The sequence below is a fragment of the Rhinolophus hipposideros genome (genome assembly GCF_964194185.1).
Source record: "Rhinolophus hipposideros genome assembly, chromosome: 24".
Taxonomy (NCBI): domain Eukaryota; kingdom Metazoa; phylum Chordata; class Mammalia; order Chiroptera; family Rhinolophidae; genus Rhinolophus; species Rhinolophus hipposideros.
The window spans coordinates 36,403,610-36,424,648 of NC_138070.1; the positions used below are offsets into that span (position 1 = coordinate 36,403,610).

The following is a 21,039-nucleotide window of genomic DNA, read 5'->3' on the forward strand; positions in this document are numbered from 1 at the left end:
TACTTTATTACTATTAGCATGTAGTATTAGGTATTTTATATTCAGGATCCCATTTGATATTTACAACCATGCTGTAAAAAAATCATTATGTGCACATTATGCAGGTGAAGTAAGTTTAAGGGACCTAGTAAGCAGCTGGGCCAGGAACATCACCCAGCTTTGTCCCACTTGTGACTCAGGGTTTCTTCTCTGTAACAATATGAAGTTCTTCTTCAGTGATACATAGACCTTCTGGATTGCCCACAATAAAATGGCAACAAGTAAGCTAAATAAACTTTGGCATCTTTTCATGGCTAGGAGCAAGCCATCTGGGTTTTACATGTGTATTTCTGGCGAATTGAACTATTCTCTTTCTGCAGAAGGAAGACTGTTTTTTGGTCCTCAACTTAAAAAAAAAAAAAAAAAAAACCAAGACATTTTGCTGATTGCAGCTTAAACAAATCCAAAGCACATTTCCTCTGATGTGTGCAGGCAGGCTTTACATAAATCAGAAAAGGGCAAAATGAGTTTGGGAATCTGTCAAGCAGAGAACATCTGAGAACCAGCTACAAGGATAAACGTAGCTTGATCTTTTGTCAGATATAAGCATTAGCTGTGATATTTCTTCAGGAAGTATACCCTGCCAGGATAGGAGCCAGTTGTCAATGAAAATCTGCATTCGTGTCCTGAGCATAAATGTTCATACATGGCTTATTTAAAATCGATTTGCTGAACATATCATTACTTTGAAAATGGAGCCTGTGGCTTTTAGTAGTGTGGAACCTACCATGAGCTGGATTTCCCCTTGCACCCCAAATTCTTACTCTGTGGGTGGTTCCTAATGCACGTCCTCGAGGTGGGTAGGGGTGAGGGATGAAGGCTTGCACATGGGCAGTGGAAGCATCTTGGAGCTTGCTTTCTACTCTTGGATGGGTTTTCACTTCCTCAGCCTGGATGCCTCAGGGATACCTAACTAGAAGGGACGAGGGACCCACACTGCTACAGGAGCGTCCTCCCATCTCCATCAGTAGCAAGTGTCCTTCTGGCCCTCGGACAGATAAATCACACTCTTAATAGACATTTAATGGACAAAACAATGATGACCACAGTAATGCCTAAAAACATGATAGGAATAGAGTCCACTCAGAATTTCAATATGAGATCGCTCTGGATTGACTGAGGACACAGCTCCTCTTTATTAAATCATCCATGGACAACTTAAATGGAGATGCTCATGGAACGGAATGAACTAAATTACAATGGTGCCAGAGCTGTATCTAGAGGAAGAGCACACAGCCGGGAAAGCACAAAAGCCATAGGTAGTTTACAAAGAATTTGGCAATACAATTAGGTGTGATTTCTTTTTTATACAGACCTCTTTTTTTAAATAAATACACCTGAATCACATAGAAATGATACAATAGCCTTACAAATGAAAAGGAAACCAATATACCTTCAAAAACAGCAGGTTTAGAATGATCTGTGCATATAACCAAAATACTTTGGATGGTGTTCTCATCTTGAGTGGCGATCAAAGAAAGCACAAGTGCACATTTCCCATCATACATACATATACTGTACAGTGTCCAAGAATAGTTAAACAGCTGCAAAATTCCAATTTTTGTGGGAGTAATGGCAGCTAAGTGGTACCATGTAAAACATATGTAAGAACTGAATGTATTTTAAGTTTGACTACTCATCACTATAATTTTAAACCTACATATAATATTTTATGTATTTAAAAAATCAAGTTATTTCCTGTTTTTAAAGGCAATTTTTTTCCTTCTCTTGACTTTTCATTACAGCTAGTCACTTTCCTAGGAAAATTCAGTATGTTGAAGTATTAAAGAGAAGCAAATCCAATTTTAATCCTTTGTTTTAAGATGTAAAGCATCTGCCAGCACCTAACAAAACACCACCATCACCTTTGTAAAGTATTAACCTAAATAGATGCTAAATCACTCCTTTTCCCACCCTTCTCTGCCAGTGGCATCCCTCCTGGCAAGGCAGACTACTGGCGTCTGCGTTCTCACACGAGTGGGGGGCTACAATTTAAATGCAAATAACCCTGTGCCTCATTATCTGAGAAGTTCGTGCAGACACAGTACAATTGTGATTGTGCCTGTGAAAATTCATGGAGGTTCATCTGCATTCTAACACAAGGAGGTTCATCTGCATTCTAACACACGAATCACTTAGAGTAAATTCAAAAGTGCAATTCATCACTGCTTTCATATTAACACTGGCGTGGCAGAGTGCCTAGGTTACAGAGGAATGCCTCCCTTTTTACTACACAGGGATGCCTTTCTACAAAGGCAATGAGGTAGGAGCTTCTCTCACTCTAGCTCGTCAGTTAGTTCCCAATGACACTAGGTGATTGAAATAAGAGGCTTTGTTTAATACAAATACAGCTAGTTGAATGGAAAAGATACATTATAGTAATGCTAAACACAATTGGATGACAATCATTATGCATTTCAAATATCACTGACAGGAAAATAACCTAAAATGCAAGAAAATCATCAACAGTAACTTATCAAACCAACGTCACTCCAAGGTATGATTTTTCACTTTTATTTTTTGCAAAATCATCTTTCAAATATAAGGTTATTTTAAAATAATTCTTTGGTTAAAGTATAATTCAAATAAAAAGTAAAAACTCTTGGAAGCCTTTCACTACAGGGTGAAAAATACCTCCCTCTTTTAGCCATCAGATGGCCATTTAATCAGCCATTCAGATTCTATGAATCTAAATGTAATGGAAAACACTGTATTCTGAACTCCATACTGAGGTGAAACAATAAACTCCTAGCTACTACTGCAGTGACGGAGAAGAGAGCCTGGAAAAATGAAACTCCCAGCTTGTGCATTAAAATGTGCCAATTACTCTAGTCCACAGAGGAATAGATGTGGCATTTTAAAATCACAGAAACCAAAGTCCTATCTATGAATAATACTGGGGTATTAGCGGATTGATGTGGCACGGTTGTACAAGCAGTGAACTGTTTCAGACTTTCAAGCCCAGATTCAATCCTTCAATTAATTTCATCTCAGTTTGCTTACAAACGGAGTTTTTCTGTTATGTCCAAATAATTTTCTACATTAAAAAAAAATCCTCTACAAGAAACCATTTGGTTCTTCTTGTCTGGCATTTCCTATCTTCCTTCCTTCCTTCCTTCCTTCCCCCCATCAACATTTGTTCTTAATAAGCATCAGGCTCAGTTCAACAAGAACCAGCCTGAACAGGTTGTAGTATCAACCTAGAGTTTTTGGATTAATATGAAATCATGTTTCTTTTATTACACATAGATTCAACATGCTTTCCAAAGAGTATCTCAGTTAAAGTCCAAGTTTAGTTGTTTAAATAGGTAAATGTGAAGAGAATTTAATATGAATTCAGATTATTCAGGCCATTTTGATAAACAATCTGGATAATTAAAGTGGAGGAATAAACTTTGTTTACTCAGGATTTTCCACCTAAATTAATCAAAAAATGATTTCAGATCTCTGCCTCCTTTTGTTCATGTAGCCTAAGGCTCTGTCTGTACTGGACTAAGGGCAATGGATTGTATGTAGCCCAGGTAAACTGACCTATCAGGTCATCATAGGACTAAGACAACCCAGAGCAGGGGTGTCCAAACTGCGGCCCGCGGGCGGCCCGCAATCCATTGTTAATTGGCCCACAGCAAATTCCAAAAATATATTTAGTTTACTTAAATAAACCAGGTGAGGCAATACGTACTTCACCTTAAGTGAGTGGCCTGGCTGTTTGTGTATTTTACCACATATGGCCCTTGGTAAAAAACGTTGAAAAAAGTTTGGACACCCCTGACCTAGAGGGAAGGAGAGGATAACCTATTCTGAACTTTGTTCTATATGTAAGTACAGACACAGCCCAAAACAGTAGCCCACTGTTACTACTATTTTGAAGGAAATCGCATGTGAGGTGTTCAAGCATTATTCTGAGCATTGAAAGTCCATGAATATTTGTGGAGAATCTAATCAACACTATAGATCTGATTAAACAGTGCATTGATTTTTCTACAGATAAAAGAATGTATGGCAGGGACATTACATTAGCTGTAATGTGACATTTCTCTTAAAACCTCTAACGGGAATATTTCCCGTTTTAAGGTTAAAACATTTATATTAATCAGTGATGTCAGCATAGAGTTATTTCTATACCGAAAAACTGAATCAGTGTGTGTGCAATGCTAGACTTCTTAAAATGTAAAATTCATAACATTTCTTTAGAAGACTTAAGAAAAACCCAACTATAGTCCTCTTGCTGACTAACATACAGAGCTTGTTACTCCCTCTTTTTCTCAGGAATCCTCAAATTCCCATTTCAAACAGAGGCACAGATCTATCTTTATATATCATGTTTTATGCATTGGGGTTTTGAAGCTTATTCAATGTTACAATGCATAGTGATCTGTTTTACACTAACGTTCCCTTTCAGGGGCTGGGATTTCATTTTGCACACATATTCTACACAATGAGCTGTACTATCCCAGACTGTTGTCTGCAGCCGTCAGCAGTTAGCTAGTCACACAATTAAACAGACATTGATAACTGATGTTTTGGCTTGATTGTCGTTTATTTTTCTTTTAAATAAACTCCCTCTGAATTCAGGAAGCAGGTGTGATGGGAAACCACAGGCTGTAGCTCTCCCAATTTTCCTTAACTAGCCCTACCTACATATTTTAAATTATCATAGAAAAACAAACAAACAGAAAACCACAGCTCAAGTAGCAGTGCAGTTGTGACTGTCATCATTTAAATTAGTTCCCTGACTTCGTTATACATCCCTGGGATAATTGATGTGTTTGTGGATGTCCTGTTATGATTGACACGAACTGTATGTAAGTGGACAACGACCTAACCCTTGGTATGATTTGGAAAGATGTCCATAGTGCACAAGAATGAGCTTTTTGCTGACTCAAATAATGTATCTAACACACATCCTTGCAAAATGTCAACTTCCTTAACTAGTTAGCATAGGCCAGACTCTAGGGCCAAAGACAAGCAACCACGGTGCTGTGGCTTTTCCGGTTACAACGCGGATGATTCCAAGTCACTTTATATTTTGTAAGTTCTTTGCTCCTACAATTGAATACGTCACACACTTATCATGTCTTCCGCCTGAATATCCAAAAGTGCTTTGGAGAGCAAAAGTGCTTTGTCTCCCCATTTCACAAATAGAAGCAAGGGGGAAGGGCTGTTGCAAAAAGCCGTAGCCAGCTGCTCTAGAGAAAATGTGGCAGTACCAGAGTAAATGTTAGAGTCCTTAGGCAGGCGTCTGCAGCCAGCAGCACTGGTGTATGAGTCATACTGAGGACAGAATTTGAAGTGTAACCTAAGAATAATTCTCTGCGGGGCATGTTTTCCAATAACCTGAAAAGAATCCCTCAGCTTGGCTTTGCCTAACTGGAACACGGAGTTAAGAAAATCCCATCACCACACTGGCAGTGCAGCATCCCTCTGGACTTCTGGGCGTACTCTTTCCTCCTGCATCCTTCCTAGGGATGGGCTGGAAGCTCCCTTTGGGAGGACTCCGGTCCTTGGCCATGCTTTGATTGAAGGAAGACTACATCCTCTGCTGTAGCAGTGACTCGACTTAGGAAGACAATTCTTGAAAGCCTTGTTAGCCAGGTAAGAGTCCAGAGAGAATGATTTTATCCCTGAATCAAGTCTTTCTCTTACTCACACAGTCTCATCACAAGAATTTTAAAGCATGAAAGGAAATATGCTAAATTATTCTGAGCTGTCCGCTTAGAACATGGTGCAGATTTTCCACTGTTACTAAACACACAAAAAGACATTTCTCCCAAAGGCTTTCTAAAGTCTTTTCTTGTTCACTGATATGGTTTATTCTTGTAGCAAGGTCTCTCTCCAGTTGAAGCCCCCAGTTGGTCCATGGGTAAGAGGAAGGATAGGTGGATCTGTCAGCTGCCATATTCCAGTTTCTCCCAATTCCTCACAGGAACAAAACCCCAAGTATGGAATCTGAAGTACGAGTGGTAAGCAAAGGGAAAATAGAAAACAGAAGTTTAATGCTTTAAATTTTACCTAGACACAAAGATATTCAGATGGCCCTTGAGAGTAAGGAATATTCATAGGAATTAATAAGGGCTTTGTAGACATGCATCCCCTCTAAAAAGAAATACATAAAGAAAAAGAAATGGATAAAACAGATAAATTAGAGGGAAGACTATTTACATGGCAAGAGGATTCATCAAAAACGATTCATTATATGGTGACCTCCCATACTGCAACTAATTATTTATAGCTTGCTTCTTAATAGTGTGGGAGAAAAGAAGACGACAATATATAAAGCTAAGGTGCTGCAAGTTAATTCCTACTTTCTTAATTGCAAATAAAGCTAAAAATGAAGCTCAAAAATTTCTGAAATTAGACAATGGGAAAGATTATTCAGTTTTTGAAGTTGTTGATTTGCGTCACCCAGCTCTCTCTCTCTCTCTCTCTCTCTCTCTCTCTCCCCTTTCTTTTTCATGTGTATCTGTAACAAAGTTGAAGCTGTGCCGTTCCTAAATTCAATAGTCATTGCATTTAAAAACTTATTTTTGGGTATGCGTTCAGAGCTGCATTTATAAACAAGACAAAAATCTCTGCCATCAAGTAGCTTACAGAGTAATGGGAAGGACAGATGCATAAAGGTTTTAAAAAATGACAAAAGAATTACAATCGAGTTTGAGCCAGGTTCTTTGGGGGCAGATAAAGGAAACATGTTAAGTGCTTCCCTCAGCCTGAAGGGAAGTGTGTGGGAGGATAGCTGACAGAAAAGCCTCTACACAGGCATGAGAATGAAGAATCCAGATGTGTCGGTCAGCCTCATGGGTTTTCTGTCTCACTGTCTTGTTCCTAGGTTTGCCTTTCAGTCTGGCATTTTAAATCACTGCTTCCCTTGGCCTACCAGCCAGGACCTCTCTTCTAGCTAAGCTGTCAGATGTTGTGTTTTGGCCTCCTCACCCTTCGTCATTCAATCCACAGTGCCTCGTGGAAATCCAATTTGCTTATAATTCTTAGTTACTTCCTAAATTTTAGCTCTGAGAAACTAGAGCTAGAACTAGCTCAAGCATGTCTTTTTCTCTTCTACAAGGCCTAATAAAGTGCCTTACACATAGTACCACTCAATATACCTTTTTGAATCAATAAATGCATCTTCCTACTTTGTTTCCCTGAAAATAAGACGTAGCCGGACAATCAGCGCTAATGCTGATTGGAGCAATGCGTCTTTTGGAGCAAAAATTAGTATAAGACCCGGTATTGCATTATATTATATATTATATTATATTTATTATATTATATTATATTACCTGGTCTTACAGTAAAATATATTTTGAAAAGTTGTTAATTTGCTTCACCCAACTTATATTAATTTTTGCTCCAAAAGACGCATTAGAGTTGATTGTCCGGCTAGGTCTTATTTTCAGGGGAACAACGTAGCTCAGAGAACAAGCTACAAAGGACTTAGCTATCAGCCAGTCATTAAACTGTTCTAAAATTATTGGGCACCACAGGCCCCTGAAATGCAAGTATTAATTACCTTTCGGACCATTTGTACAAAGTCCTTGGAGTTCTGAGGTGATAGGCCCTGAAGTTGGCAGGTACATGCTTCAAGGGAAGATGCATGGGCCACAATCAGGATGTTATTTCCTGGGGAGAAAAAGCAAGGACAGGGAACATCATTTCTATAAAGACGTGTTTAAACTTTGTGACTACTGGAAGCCAGGTGTTCTGGGAGGGGCAAACATTCTCAAGAAGGAGAGAATCTGGCCTAGCGGTAATTTGAAAATGCTTTGTATTGTTAAGGCAGCCTAATGTCATTAGGGGTAGTGGGGTGGCTCAGTTGGTTAGAGTGCAGCTCTGAACAGCAAGTTTGCCGGTTCTATTCCCACATGGGCCAGTGAGCTGCACCTTCCACAACTATCCTGTTTCCCCAAAAATAAGACCTAGCCGGCCCAATCAGCTCTAATGTGTCTTTTGGAGCAAAAATTAATATAAGACCTGGTATTATATTATATTAATTACATTATATCCGGTCTTATAGTAAAATAAGACCGGGTCTTATTTTAATTTTTGCTCCAAAAGACGCATTAGAGCTGATTGGTCTGGCTAGGTCTTATTTTTGGGGAAACACAGTAGATTGAAGACAATGAGCTGCGGCTGAACTTCCGGAGAAGCAGCTGGATGGCTCAGTTGGTTAGAGCGCCAGCTCTCAATAATAAGGTTGCCGGTTCAATTCCCACATGGACGGTGGGCTGTGCCCTCTGCAAATAAAGATTGAAAACGGTGACTGAACTTGGAGCTGAGCTGTGCCCTCCACAACTAGATTGAAGGAAACTACTTGGAGCTGATGGGCGCTGATGGGAGAAACATACTGTCCCCCAATATTCCCCAATAAAAAAAGCAAAACAAAAATAAAAAACCCTTTAATCTTAAAATAATTATAGATTCAAAGGAGGTTACAAATACATGTATATATAAAATAGTTGATGCTTCAACAACATAGGTTTTAACTGTGTGGATCCTCTTATATGCAATTTATTTCAATAAATACTATGAATGTGTTTTCCCTATGATTTTAATAACAGTTTCTTTTCTTTTGCTTACTTTATTGTAAGAATATGGTATATTACGCATATAAGATAAAAAATATGTGTTAATCGATTGTTTATGATATCAGTAAGGCTTCCAGTCAACAGTATGCTATTGGTAGTTAAGTTTTGGGGGAATAAAAGTTATATGTGCATTTCTAACTGTGTGGGGGTTGGTGCCCTTAACCCCTGCATTATTAAAGGGTCAACTGTACATATAGTATATATACAATACAATCATGTATTATATATGCCATATATATTGTACAACATATGTACACATATATTTACATATTGTGTGTATATATATATATATACATATATATACGCAATAAATATACTACACACACACCCACACACCCACACACACACACACCAGGGAGGTCCCATGCACCCTTTATCCAGCCTCCTCCAATGGTAACAGCTTGCTTAACTGATACATTATCAAACTCAGGAAATGGACACTGGTAAAATCCACGTAGTTTATTTAGATTTCACCAAGTTTACCCAATTCTATTGCATGTGTAACTTTTTGTAAACACCACCACGAACAGGACACAAAACTGCTCTTTGTCTACAGTGCTCTTTGCTACTCTTAATATAGTTTTCAAAGTTGTCACTGTAGACCTGCAGGCCCTTGAGGCTTCTGGTTGCTAGAACATGCTGAATATCTTTAAAGTAGGAGCACGGAAGTGCTAATAAAATGAGTGGCTTTATGAGTGATAACTGAAAGGTGGGAATCATCCATAATCCTGTTGACCAGGCTATCCACTGTTAACATTTTGGTGTATTTGATACAGGTTAGCTAGCGTGTCCCTAGGTAGACAGGGAGGTCCCTGGTGGAATAAATAAAGACAGTCATATCCTAAAACTTCATGTTTAGAAATCACTCGTTCGCTCCAGGACATAATGTAACAAGGCCTTGAGGTTAATCATAAAATTCATTTTGGCCTGACAAACTGAGCAGATCTGATAGATAACAGTAGGTTACTTTGAGACAGATTAGTTAGTATGATTGCTAAGTAGATAGGTAGGTCCCTGATAAAATAAAATAAAAAGACAGCGATATCCTAACACTTCAGGTTTTGAAATCACTCCTTTGTTCCAGGACATAATGTAAAAAAGGACTTGAGGTTAATAGTAAAATTCATTTTGGCCTGACAAATGGAGCAGATCTGATAGATAAAGAGTGGGTTACTTTGCTAATTCCTTCAGGATGGGTAAGCAGAACAAACCTAGTAGACGAATTTCATTAGAAGATGACAGTTCCCTTCTTCAAACAAGTTCCCTTTTCCAAACAGCTCTCCTTCCCCAGACAAAGGGAAGGTATAAAAGTAGGAGCTTTTGCCTTAGTCATGGGGCACCCCCCATTCAGGACGCCGTCCCGCTCGGGAGCTGCAACCTCTTCTTCTGCCTCTAATAAACTATCCTCCTTTTAAAATTTTTTGCCTCTCCCTGGTCCGTGTTTCCATTCTTCGGCTTCACGAGACATGATCCCAGCCCACACTCAGAAACTGCCGGCAGATCCAACATCACCCACATCATATTCAATTCCAGTCTTTGCTCTATGAAGACAAATATTTTATTTTTTAAAAAGTGATAGGAATGTAATACTCTCTTGTAATTTGCCCTTTTCACTAAAAAATTTATAGTGAACAGTCAGTTCTATATATCATTAAATATTTGAGTTCAATGTTTGTAAAATTCAATAGCAAAAAGACTTGAGTCTTATAGAACACTTTTTGTTTGGTGGTAGCAGTGACAGTACGTGTGTTTGTGTAGGTGTATTTGTGTGTGGATACCCATGCTCCTGGATCAAATTATAGGCAAAACAATGTTACGCCAAAAAACTTCTGGAAATTGTAATAGGGAATCTCCTTCACAGAATGCAAGATAAATAGCTGGAATGCAGAAATCTAAGTTATTTCATATAGTAACTAAGTCTGGTGTATTCTCATGGGATATCTACCATTTTAGGTATTCAAGGGAACATTACAAATTTAAGATGAAAGTATCTATAAGAAAATCAGAAATATTTTTTCTTTCTTATTTAGCAAGTATGCCAAAACAAGTTTAAACATCTTGAATAGCTTATTAACCACGATGGAAAAATGGTGACATATTTAAATGTGGAGTCCAACATAATACCACCTACCTTTACTTTTACATTCACTTATTATTTCTTTTGTTACTTGGAAACTTCTACTGATATAAGTGTCATAGGATTCTGAAACCACTAATTTGCTGACTGGAATGTGAGGTCTGTAACAGAAAAATGAACAAAGACAATAAAACATTTTGATCCTAAGACAAAGCAATTGATATTACTCTACATTATTATTTCAAGACCTTTCCAAAGTTCCTGTAATTCTGTTTAGCCATTTCCTTAGAAAGGAAGGAGATAAAGGGAAGAGTATTTTCACTCTATAGAAGTGGGGTTGAAATGCACAGATTGTACAGAAATAAAGGCTATGGGTGCATGGTGTCAGAGTGACCAGCTAAAAAATGAAACATTCAGTGCAGGTTTCACTTGCAGGATGATTCATAAGCATGTTGATTAATTTTACAATCAGTCTTAGGCCACATAGCCAGTAGGAAGCAAAGCAGAGGTTAGATCTCATTATCTATTTTAATCACCAGATATTTCCTAAGCCTCTCTTTAGTAGCCTTAGAAATGATAAGCTGTAAGGATAGGTTTTAGTTTTAAATTTTGTTCCAGCTTTACTGGGATACAATTAACATAAGTTTAAGGTGTTAAGACATGTTGATTTGATACACATATATTTCAAAATTATAATCAACATAGTCTTAGCTAACACCTCCATCATGTAACATGATTACCATTTCTTTTTTGTGTGTTGAGAACATTTAAGATGTATTCTCTTAGCAACTTTCAAATATATAATATAGTATTATTAACTATAATCACCATGGTGTACATTAGATCTCCAGAACTTATTTATTTTATAACTGGAAGTTTGTACCCTTTGACCAACATCTCTCCATTTCCCCCAGTCCCTGGTAATCACCACTCTACCCTGTTTCTTCGAGTTTGGCTTCTTTAGATTCCACATAAGTGATATCATGTGCAGATATCTCTTTGAGATTCTGTTTTCATTTCCTTTGGATATATATATCCAGCGGTGGGATTGCTGGATCATATGGTAATTCTATTTTTGACTTTTTGAGGAACTCCCATACTGTTTTCCATAGAGGCTGCACCAATTTATATTTCCACCAATAATGATGTAAAAGGGCTCCTTTTTCTCCACATCCTGGACAACACTTGATATCTCTTGTCTTTTTGATGACAACCATTCTAACAGGTGTGAGGTGATAGCTCACTGGCGTTTTGGTTTGCTCTTTCCTGATTAGTGATGTTGAGCATCTTTTCATGTGCCTGTTGACCATCCGTATGTCGTCTTCTTTGAAAAAATATCTATTCAGTTTCTCTGCTCATTTTTTAATCAGATTGTTTTTATTTTAATATTGAGTTGTGTGAGTTCTTCATATATTTTATATATTAACCGTTTATCATATATATGATCTACAAATATTTTCTTCTATTCTGTAGGTTGCCTTTTCATTTTGTTGATTGTTTCTTTTGCTTTGCAGAAGTTTTTAGCTTGATGCGGTCCCACTTTTTAATTTTGGCTTTTGTTACTTGTGCTTTTGGTGTCATATCCAAAAAAATCATTGCCAAGACTAATTTCAAGTAGTTTTACCCCTACTTTTCCTTCCAGAATTTTTGTGGTTTCAGTTCTTATGTTTAAGTCTTTAATCCATTTTGAGTTAATTTTTGTGAATGATGTAAGATAGGGATCCAATTTTATTCTTCTGAATGTGGTTACCCAGTTTACCCAACCATTTAATGAAGAAACTATCTGTTCTCCATTGAGTATTCTTGGCTCCCTTGTCAAATATTAATTGACCATATAGTCGAGGCTTTATTTCTGGGCTCTTGATTCTGTTCCATTGGTCTATGTGTCTATTTATATGCCAGTACTATACTGTTTTGAATCTATAGTTTTGTTGTATAGTTTGAAATCAGGAAGTGTGATGCCTCCTTTTGTGGTTCCATATAAATTTTAGGATTGCTTTTTCTATTTTGTGAAAAGTGTCATTAGAATTTTGATAGGGATTGCATTTAATCTATAGATGGCTTTGGGTGGTATGGACAGTTGAACAATATTAATTCTTCCAATTCATGAGCATGGGATATCTTTCCATTTGTTTGTGTCTTCAATTTCTTTCATCAAAGTCTTGCAGTTTGCATTGTACAGATCTTTCATTTCCTTGATTAAATTTCTTCCTAAGTACTATATTGTTGTTGCTGCTACTGTGAATGGGATCGTTTTATTTCTTTTTCAGGTGTGTCATTGTTAGTGTATAGAAACACAATTGATTTCTGTATGTTGATTTTGTATCCTGAAGCTTTACTGAATTTTTAAATTAGTTTTGACAGTTTTATGGTGGAGTCTTTAGGATTTTCAATATATAAAATCCTATCGTTTGCAAAGACAATTTTACTTCTTGCTTTTCAATTTGGATGCCGTTTATTTTTTTTTCTTGTCTGATTTCTCTGGATGAGACTTTCAGTACCATGTTAAATAGGAGTGGTTCCAGTGGGCATCATTGTCTTTTTCCCGATCTTAGAGGAAAAGCTTTCAACCTTTCATAGTCATACTGTTGAGTATGATGCTGGTTGTGGGCTTGTCACCATATGACCTTTATTATGGTGAGGTATGTTCCTGTATAGCTAATTTGTTGAGGTTTTTTGTCATGAAAGGATGGTGTATTTTGTGAAATGTTTTTTCTGCATCTATTGATGATCATACAATTTTTATCTTTCATCTTACTATTGTGGCATACAACATTTATTGATTTTTATGTGTTGAACCATCCTTGCATCCCAGGGATAAATCCTGCTTGATCATGATGTACGATCCTTTGCATATGGTGTTGAACTTGGTTTGCTAATATTTTGTTGATAATTTTTATACCTATACTCATCAAGAATGTTGGTCTCTAGTCCTTTTCTTGTAGTATCCTTATCTGGCTTTGGTAGCAGGATAACACTGGCTTTATAAAATGAGATGGGGAGTTGTAAAGATAGGTTTTAAAAGCAGATATTTGATCCCTTCTCTATTTAGAGTTTCTGATCTATGAGATATTTATCTTGTTTTTGAGTAAAACTATGTCACATTTTCTGTTTTCTTATGTTATGTTTCATTTTTTTATATTTACGGCATGACAGGTTGAGGTGGTAGTGAGTTCTAAAATTGAATTCACACAAAATCTTGATCAGAATACTTTGCTGTTGCTACTACTATTATTACTACAAAGATTTACTGAGAGGTTCCTATGTGTCAAGCTTTATGCAAATCACCTTCTTGCGTTCTTTAACTATAGCCCTCGTAGAAACACTTTTGCAAATTCTGAGTTGATGAATGAGAAAACTGAGGCTCAGAAAGGCTACAGATGGCTTGCCTATGCTTACACCATTAGCAACTCCTAGACCCTGGATTTGAACCTGGGTCTGATCAATGCCTGTAAACTTGTCCTCCACTTTGGACTCCTTTTGACAGTGTCTTCCTCAAGATTACCTCTCTATGCACTTGGGTTTACTGTCCAGAGAGAAAGGATGCTGTTCTATTTGAAGGATACCTGCTCTCATGTAAATAACATTCTTTCAGCAAGCCTACTTCTGAATCTCACAACACCCTGGGCTAGGGGGAGACATGGATCACCACTTGTTAAGGATATACCTCCTTGTTGTGGAGTAAACTCTTTCCCATCCATATCTCTCATGCAGTTCTAGTACCACTTATGCCATCTGGTTTCCCAGGTGGCTCCCCACTCCCCTGTGACAAAAGACCTCTTTGTACGGTTCAGAGTCATTTCAAGGGTAAGATCACACTGTAATGTATTGTGTAAGTGAAGAGCAGGTAGATGCTAGGATCCAGTTCCTCCAGGCCAGCTCTTGTCTTAGGCAGTTTTTGCCTTGAAGTCGAACCTATGAATGGCTTCCATGCTTGAGCTACCAGTCCTGATGAGAATGGGACAGAGTCAAAGCTTTTTCTCCCGTTAGCAGCACATGTGATGCTCTAGCCACCCCTGCAGGACTTTATGTACTGTACTCAAAGTAAGGTGGGCCTCCAACCATCTAGACCTGGAACCCTGAACTCTAAGTACTCAGGGAGCATCCCTGGAACAGTACTCTCCCTGGTGCACTCTCTCCTCCTCACCCTGCTTGGGTCCAGGCTGTAGAGCAGGTTTCTGTCTTGAGCCCCACACCAAAGTTTGATCCATTGCCTCTCTTAACACTCTAGATGCACCACCAATTCTCTACCACCCCCAGTCAAGACCCTGTTCTGAAAGCCCTATCCAACTGGTGTATATTTTGGTTTTTTTCCACCTTGCTCCTTCCAGCCTAGCTACCTAAGAGCTGGGATGCTTTCTACACCCAGCCTCCAGGTTGGGTCTTGCTGCCTGTGTATGGCACTTGGATATTAGTCACCAGCCTGGTTAGTTTCCCTTAATCTAGCTTCCAGTCCTGCTTCCTTTCTACTCTAAGGAGATGGGTCTCTCTAAGCAGTGCTTGCTTGACTTATAATACCCTGGCTATCAGTCCTGGCCTACACCATGTTTCTTCAATCATTTGGGCCCCACTACTTGCTTCAAAAGGCCCACTCACTTTGCATAACTAATTTCAGAGAGAATTTAACCCTAGGGGTGGTGCCTTTCACATGCTTTATTGTTGACTTTCACAGATGATTTACAAAATAGTAGGGGACCTGATTAATTGAGTTAATTTTTGAACAATGCAAATTCCTTTAAGCAAGAAGAAGTGTACATTAACTTATGGGGTTATTTGAAGTCTTATTTGCAGAGCAGGAAAATGAGTATGGGGAAAAAAGGGATTTTCTTCTACCTTAACCAGGAACTCACATAGCTTCATTTGTAATTTGGGTAGGTATTTGAAATGAAAGGTCAAGGGATATCACAAGGAAGAAATTTCTGCTTATTTTGGTCACTTGTTCCAAATTCTGCCCTAAGAAATATGAACTTAATTCCCCACTATAATTGTTGTGAATATCTGTCCCTCCTCAAAGACATTTTACAAATGTCTGAGTGGATTTTTGATAGTTAATGTAACTATATTATTATTGGTTAATTCTTAATTGTTTACATGTGGATTATTCACATGTTAGCAAGGTACAAACACTTGTTTTTAATTCCAACACAGGCAGTCTAGCCCAATGGGAAAAAGCAAAGAACTAGGAATGAGAAAACTGTAAAGCAGGTTACACAGCGCTTAAAAATGATCAATAACGGTTAGTTGTTATTATTATGTGCGGCCACTAAATGTACAACTTTAGGCAAAGCCACTTGCACTCTTATATATAAATGTAGCTTGCCTATATTTTGGGATTATGGCAATAATAAATGTAGATAAAGAGATTAAAACTGTTTTGAAACATTAAAAAATGACAGCCCAAGATAAGACATTGTCATTTCCCTATCTCCCAGCAAGTTCTGCAACTGGATCATGATTTGCTGGTGCCTGCTCCTGGAATGCAAAGTAGTTTTATTATTTATTGAAAGAGATATAATAAAGTCAGGAAAATCCAATATGTGTGTGTGGAGATATAATCTAAACTATGCTAAATACAAGGGAATTCTGGCTTTTTTTCAGTTTTGGTTTTTCAAATCATAGCTTGACTTCCACCAATATGGACAACTGCCAGTGGGCTATGTCTGGTCATTCGTCTCCTTAAGTAGCCTGGCCTGGTGTAGTAAAGTACTTCCACACTGGCCTCAGGAAACAGCAGTTTCAGAGGGTTACCTGTAGGTTGTATCAACACTCAGGTTGGCTGCAGCTAACTCTGATGGAGGTATCCATGCAGGTAATGTGTTCCCAGCAACCCATTTTGTCCACTCAAATAAGCCAGGCTCTACACGGATCTTCAAGTGATTTTCTTGTTGTAAACCTTAGAGGTAAAATAAAATGACAATGAAGGAAACATCACTATGTTCTCAGTGGAAAAGTAGATTAGAGGCCAAATTGTCACAAAAATTCTGGTAAATCTTCTGTTCTCTTTCCTACCAGATGCTATGTATAGTGAAAAGAAGGTAGAAGCATGTAGATTTAGACCCAGGTTTTTAATTTTTATGTGTTACAAATATGTGAATTTAATACTCTGGCCATACCATCAGGATGTATGCTGGCTTTAAGTGATAACTGGTTTAAGGGTAAACAATGTAAGTCATTACCCATATAATTATATAGTTCTGTGACTAGCATAATTCCTTTTTCTAAAGTAAGTTCCAAGATTGCCTTATGAAGAAATTTCAGTAATGCTCTTAACATTCACTACTCTACAATAGCTTACACTGCATTTGAATATGTATATTATTCATTTTGTCTATCAGAATATCCAATGTTTAATATTTATAAGTGCCAGTGCACAAGTCTTGTGTTTCATCACAGTGTAAATACACTCACAGTAGGAATTTTCTCTGTTTAACTCTCATCATATTGCCTTAAGCCCAGTTTTTCTGTGCAAATTTAATACATTTTAATACATAAATGCATTCTGGTTTAGTTAACATTAATGAATAGAAGTCTCAAATATAGTGTAAATTCTTTGTTGGCTTAGCTATCTCTGGCTCATTCATTGGTTTGCAAAGCTGTTTTTTTTCTGGTTTTCTTTCCATTTAAATCAGAATTGTGATCCCTTTAACTCAAGCTTCCACGGATTTCATGATGAAATTTGAGTATCTTTATAGCAATGGTGCTTTTAAAGTCATTCCAATTAACTAAAGAAATGGGAGATTGAGATTGGCAGACACCTAGGAGCACCTCTGCTGCTGTAAACAAGAGGCAAATAGAGCAGAGTGAAAGGAAGTGATGTCACTATTTCTTTGCAGAAAAAGGAGCATGCTCCGTAGGCTCTAAATTATGGCCAGACAACTATATATTTTACAGGCTTACAATTCATCTAAGAAAAACATTTTCAAGAAAAAAAATTTATTTGTATACTTCCTTTCATCACACTTATGCTGCCAGAATATTGTTTTGGAGCTTTTGTAGAGATATCTTCCAAAAGAATCATTGCTAAAAATTCAAAATTTGAAGCTTTCAATTGGCATATGTTCCATGAATCTAGGATAATTTAGGTGTGGGGCTCCCTAAAGATAGAGGGAGCCCCTTTGACCTTTATCAAATCTTACCTTTCAAGATGTTGAATGCAGTCTGAACACAGCGCAGGGATGGGGAACAATAGACGTGGTCAATGATGGTGTTACTCTCTAATAAGGCTTCACCTGCAAATAAAACCAACGGAGAATCAATCTGATGGATTTACTCAGCCTCAGCTCGACCCTCAATGTGGGAGAGGGTGTCAGGCAGACCCTGCAAACCTATCAGTAGTAGCTCATGTAAAGCCAGCAGTTTCCACCTTGTTTCAAACAAATCACTTGACGAGAGTTTCTATGAAAGAGGCCCAAATAAAAGACCCCTTCTTGTCTTTTTCTTTCCTTCTCTCTGGTGCTAACAAGTGGCAAAATGTCCATCTAGGAGAGACCTAGAAACATGATAAAATTGATTTCAAGTTTGTGAGAAAAGTGAGAGGGTTTATATTGTGAAAATTAGGTTTTGTTTTAACATTATCCTGTGCTAAACAACATTTCAACTTGTCATGTTCTTGGATGCTAGAGGTAAATCTCAACATCTGATAGTTCAATATTTTCCTCATGGAATCCACTTCCTTTTCTCTACTGGATAAAGTCCAAACACCTTAATATGATTGTCAAGGTTTTCCATGAACTTGCCTTTATTCATCTCATCAGCCTCATCTTTTGCGCTGCTCACAATCTGTGCTCTAGAAACAAGATGGCTTGTTTCCTCTGTACTCTTGATGCTGTTTCTCATGTCTATGGTTTATGTTGTTCTTCCCACTAAGAATGCCCTTCCCTCCCTCCTGTTTCCTCTTTGCCCAGCTGACTTCCACTTCAGGTCTCAGCTTACTTCTCTTCTCCTCTACTGTGTCTTTTTTGGTGCTCCCATAATTCTCTGTACATACTTTTATTTTTAAATAAAACACTGCAAGATATTTTTATATTTATATAAAATTACCTGAAAGTGGGGACTCACACTTAGATCCCCAACACCTAGCACAATACCTTGCACAAAGTAAGTGATCAATCAATACACGTTCGGTGATTGAACAGGAGGAGGCTGCTGTTTCTGTGACAGGTTTTTTGCAAAGAACTGAGTATCTCCAAAGGATCAATCGGCCTTTATTCATGCAGCCACTCCAGGGTTCCCTCCTCCTTACCCTTGTTTGCGCTGGAATCTGACCTGTCTGCCACACCAAGCCTGCCCTTGCCCTATCCCTGGACCACACGCCCCTCAACAGGAATCACATCCGGGTCACTTTGGTAAACCGACCCCATGCCAAGCACAGTGTTCTGAACTTAACGGTTACATAGGAAATCCCTTGAGGAAATTTACTACTTCAAGGAAAGTTACAGAATTCCCTAGGAAGTGTCCTGGCATACCTACTGGAAACAGCATTCTGCAGACATGGCCGGGCATGGCTGAGCAATCACTGCGAGACCCTTACCCACTAGTCTTGCTTGCGTGCATCCAAACACCGTGATTGGAGCGTCCTTCTCATAATCCCGGAAACCACCGCTCCGCTGAGGTAAGCTATGAGGCATGTTCAGGTTGGTGCGTGTATAGCGGCCTAGGAAAAAGGCAGACAAAGGCTGCATGAGTTGCTTGTTTCCGAAGGACTTCCACTGCTGACCCTGACCGCCTCTCCATTCTCCATTCCTTTTTGGCCCAAGAGACTAAATTGAGTTCTTTCGAAAATATCAATACTGACTCTTTTCTTTTGGTAGAGCGTCTTAGAATCCGCCTCTCCGTGCTGCCAACAAAAGTTGGTAAGAGATAGGTTTTAAGTGAAAGTAGCAACCAGACACTCTAAAGCAGGGGGCTTCTCTGATATGCAAGCTACCCTATCTGAAACACGCCACGCAAATGAAAATGGAACCAAAATGAGCCAGGAAAAAACTCTGGCCATCGAATCAGGATACCTGTCTCTGCTTCTGACTGTCATATGACCATCGGCAAAACATTTGCCTTCTTTAGTCCCTGGTGTCCCAGTTTATAGAATGGAGACAAGAACATTTACCTCTTCCCTAACACTCAGTACAATCAGGACGGACTTACAAATGTAACAAATGGCAGGCTTTTCAAAGCCCATGTAACTATAAATAACTCCATCTAGATAAATGTAGCTTATAGTGCCCCCCAGAGGCCACAATAGGTGTGGTAATGCTGACCCGGCCTCCCAGCTACTCACCTTTGGCATCAAAGCACTGCGATAGCCAGTACTTCCCGAACACAACATCCATCCTCTCACCATGCCGACATACAAAGAGGCACCTCTTTTGAGGGCCAGGCTGGCTTTTGACCCTCAGAGGCTAAAGAGAAAGAAAGTGGGGAAAACATGAGAAAGTAGACATCTCCTAGAGATAGGAGCCAGGTGAGCTGGGCTCTAGATCAAGTTCCCAGTGTATAACTTGGATAAGCCCCTTCACTACCTTGTAGTTAGGATGGCCTGTCTGTAAAATGGAGGCAGTGAAACTCATCCTACAGATCGCACAAGTTACTTTGAGGCTCAAATGAGATGAACTGAGATGCTTTGCAAAGTAAAAAGGGTTATGAAAATGGTATTATCATTGCTGCTGCTGCTGCTGTTAGTAGGACTAATGTTTAGCCAATACTAAAACATGAAGGCCGCTCGAGTTACAGCTCAGAGGTAAAACTAGCCAATACGTAGAGATAGTTATGTAGCGGGACAGCTTTCTCCCATAAAGAGATGCTTGATCAACTTCAGGGAGAGAGGACTTTTATTATCACACATATGTCTGCCTCATCCCTAACCTGTGGTGGTTACACCATATGGTCCAATGGTCTCCTCCAGCAATGAGGTCTGGTTGGTCTATTCTAATCACAGTTTAGGCCCTATTGTCCAACTACATGCATGTTGGTAGTTCCCAAAAATGGTTCGGGGAGGACAATTGCTACTTCTGGGTGATGAAATAGGCAAGTCTAGTCAAAGGTATGTCCAAATGACTTTGGTTTCTATAACTGCCGGCTGAATCATTATAGATGTTTTTGTATTCCTTCTTTTTGACAGAGTCAGCCATTCCTAATTTCTTTAGTGCTGCCAGCTTCATGTTGGCCAGCATTTACATTTGTTTTCAGTTGCCCTGACAAAATTAATATGTGGGACAGTGGTGGCATGGTCTTTCCCTACTGTTCTCTAATTCAAGCTCTGGGCTCTAGCCAATGTGATCTAGTCTCTCTCTCTCTCTCTCTTTTTTTTTTAATTTATTGGGGTGACAATTGTTAATGAAATTA

The 21,039-nt window shown here is 38.6% G+C and overlaps 1 protein-coding gene across 2 annotated transcripts in view; it reads right to left on the reverse strand.

The window, feature by feature from the left end:
* Positions 1-1,131: 1,131 nt before the first annotated feature.
* UBASH3B (ubiquitin associated and SH3 domain containing B) overlaps positions 1,132-21,039 on the reverse strand; it is a 145,668-nt gene continuing 125,760 nt past the window's right edge. For both annotated transcript variants that reach the window (XM_081037173.1, XM_081037174.1), the window contains exons 8-14: positions 19,976-20,096; positions 19,232-19,354; positions 17,838-17,930; positions 16,450-16,594; positions 10,756-10,862; positions 7,550-7,659; positions 1,132-5,988 (exon numbers count right to left, since the gene is read on the reverse strand). In XM_081037173.1, the coding sequence (XP_080893299.1) occupies positions 5,851-5,988; positions 7,550-7,659; positions 10,756-10,862; positions 16,450-16,594; positions 17,838-17,930; positions 19,232-19,354; positions 19,976-20,096 (837 nt within the window). In that variant the 3' untranslated portion in view covers positions 1,132-5,850. The remainder of the gene's footprint in view (positions 5,989-7,549; positions 7,660-10,755; positions 10,863-16,449; positions 16,595-17,837; positions 17,931-19,231; positions 19,355-19,975; positions 20,097-21,039) is intronic.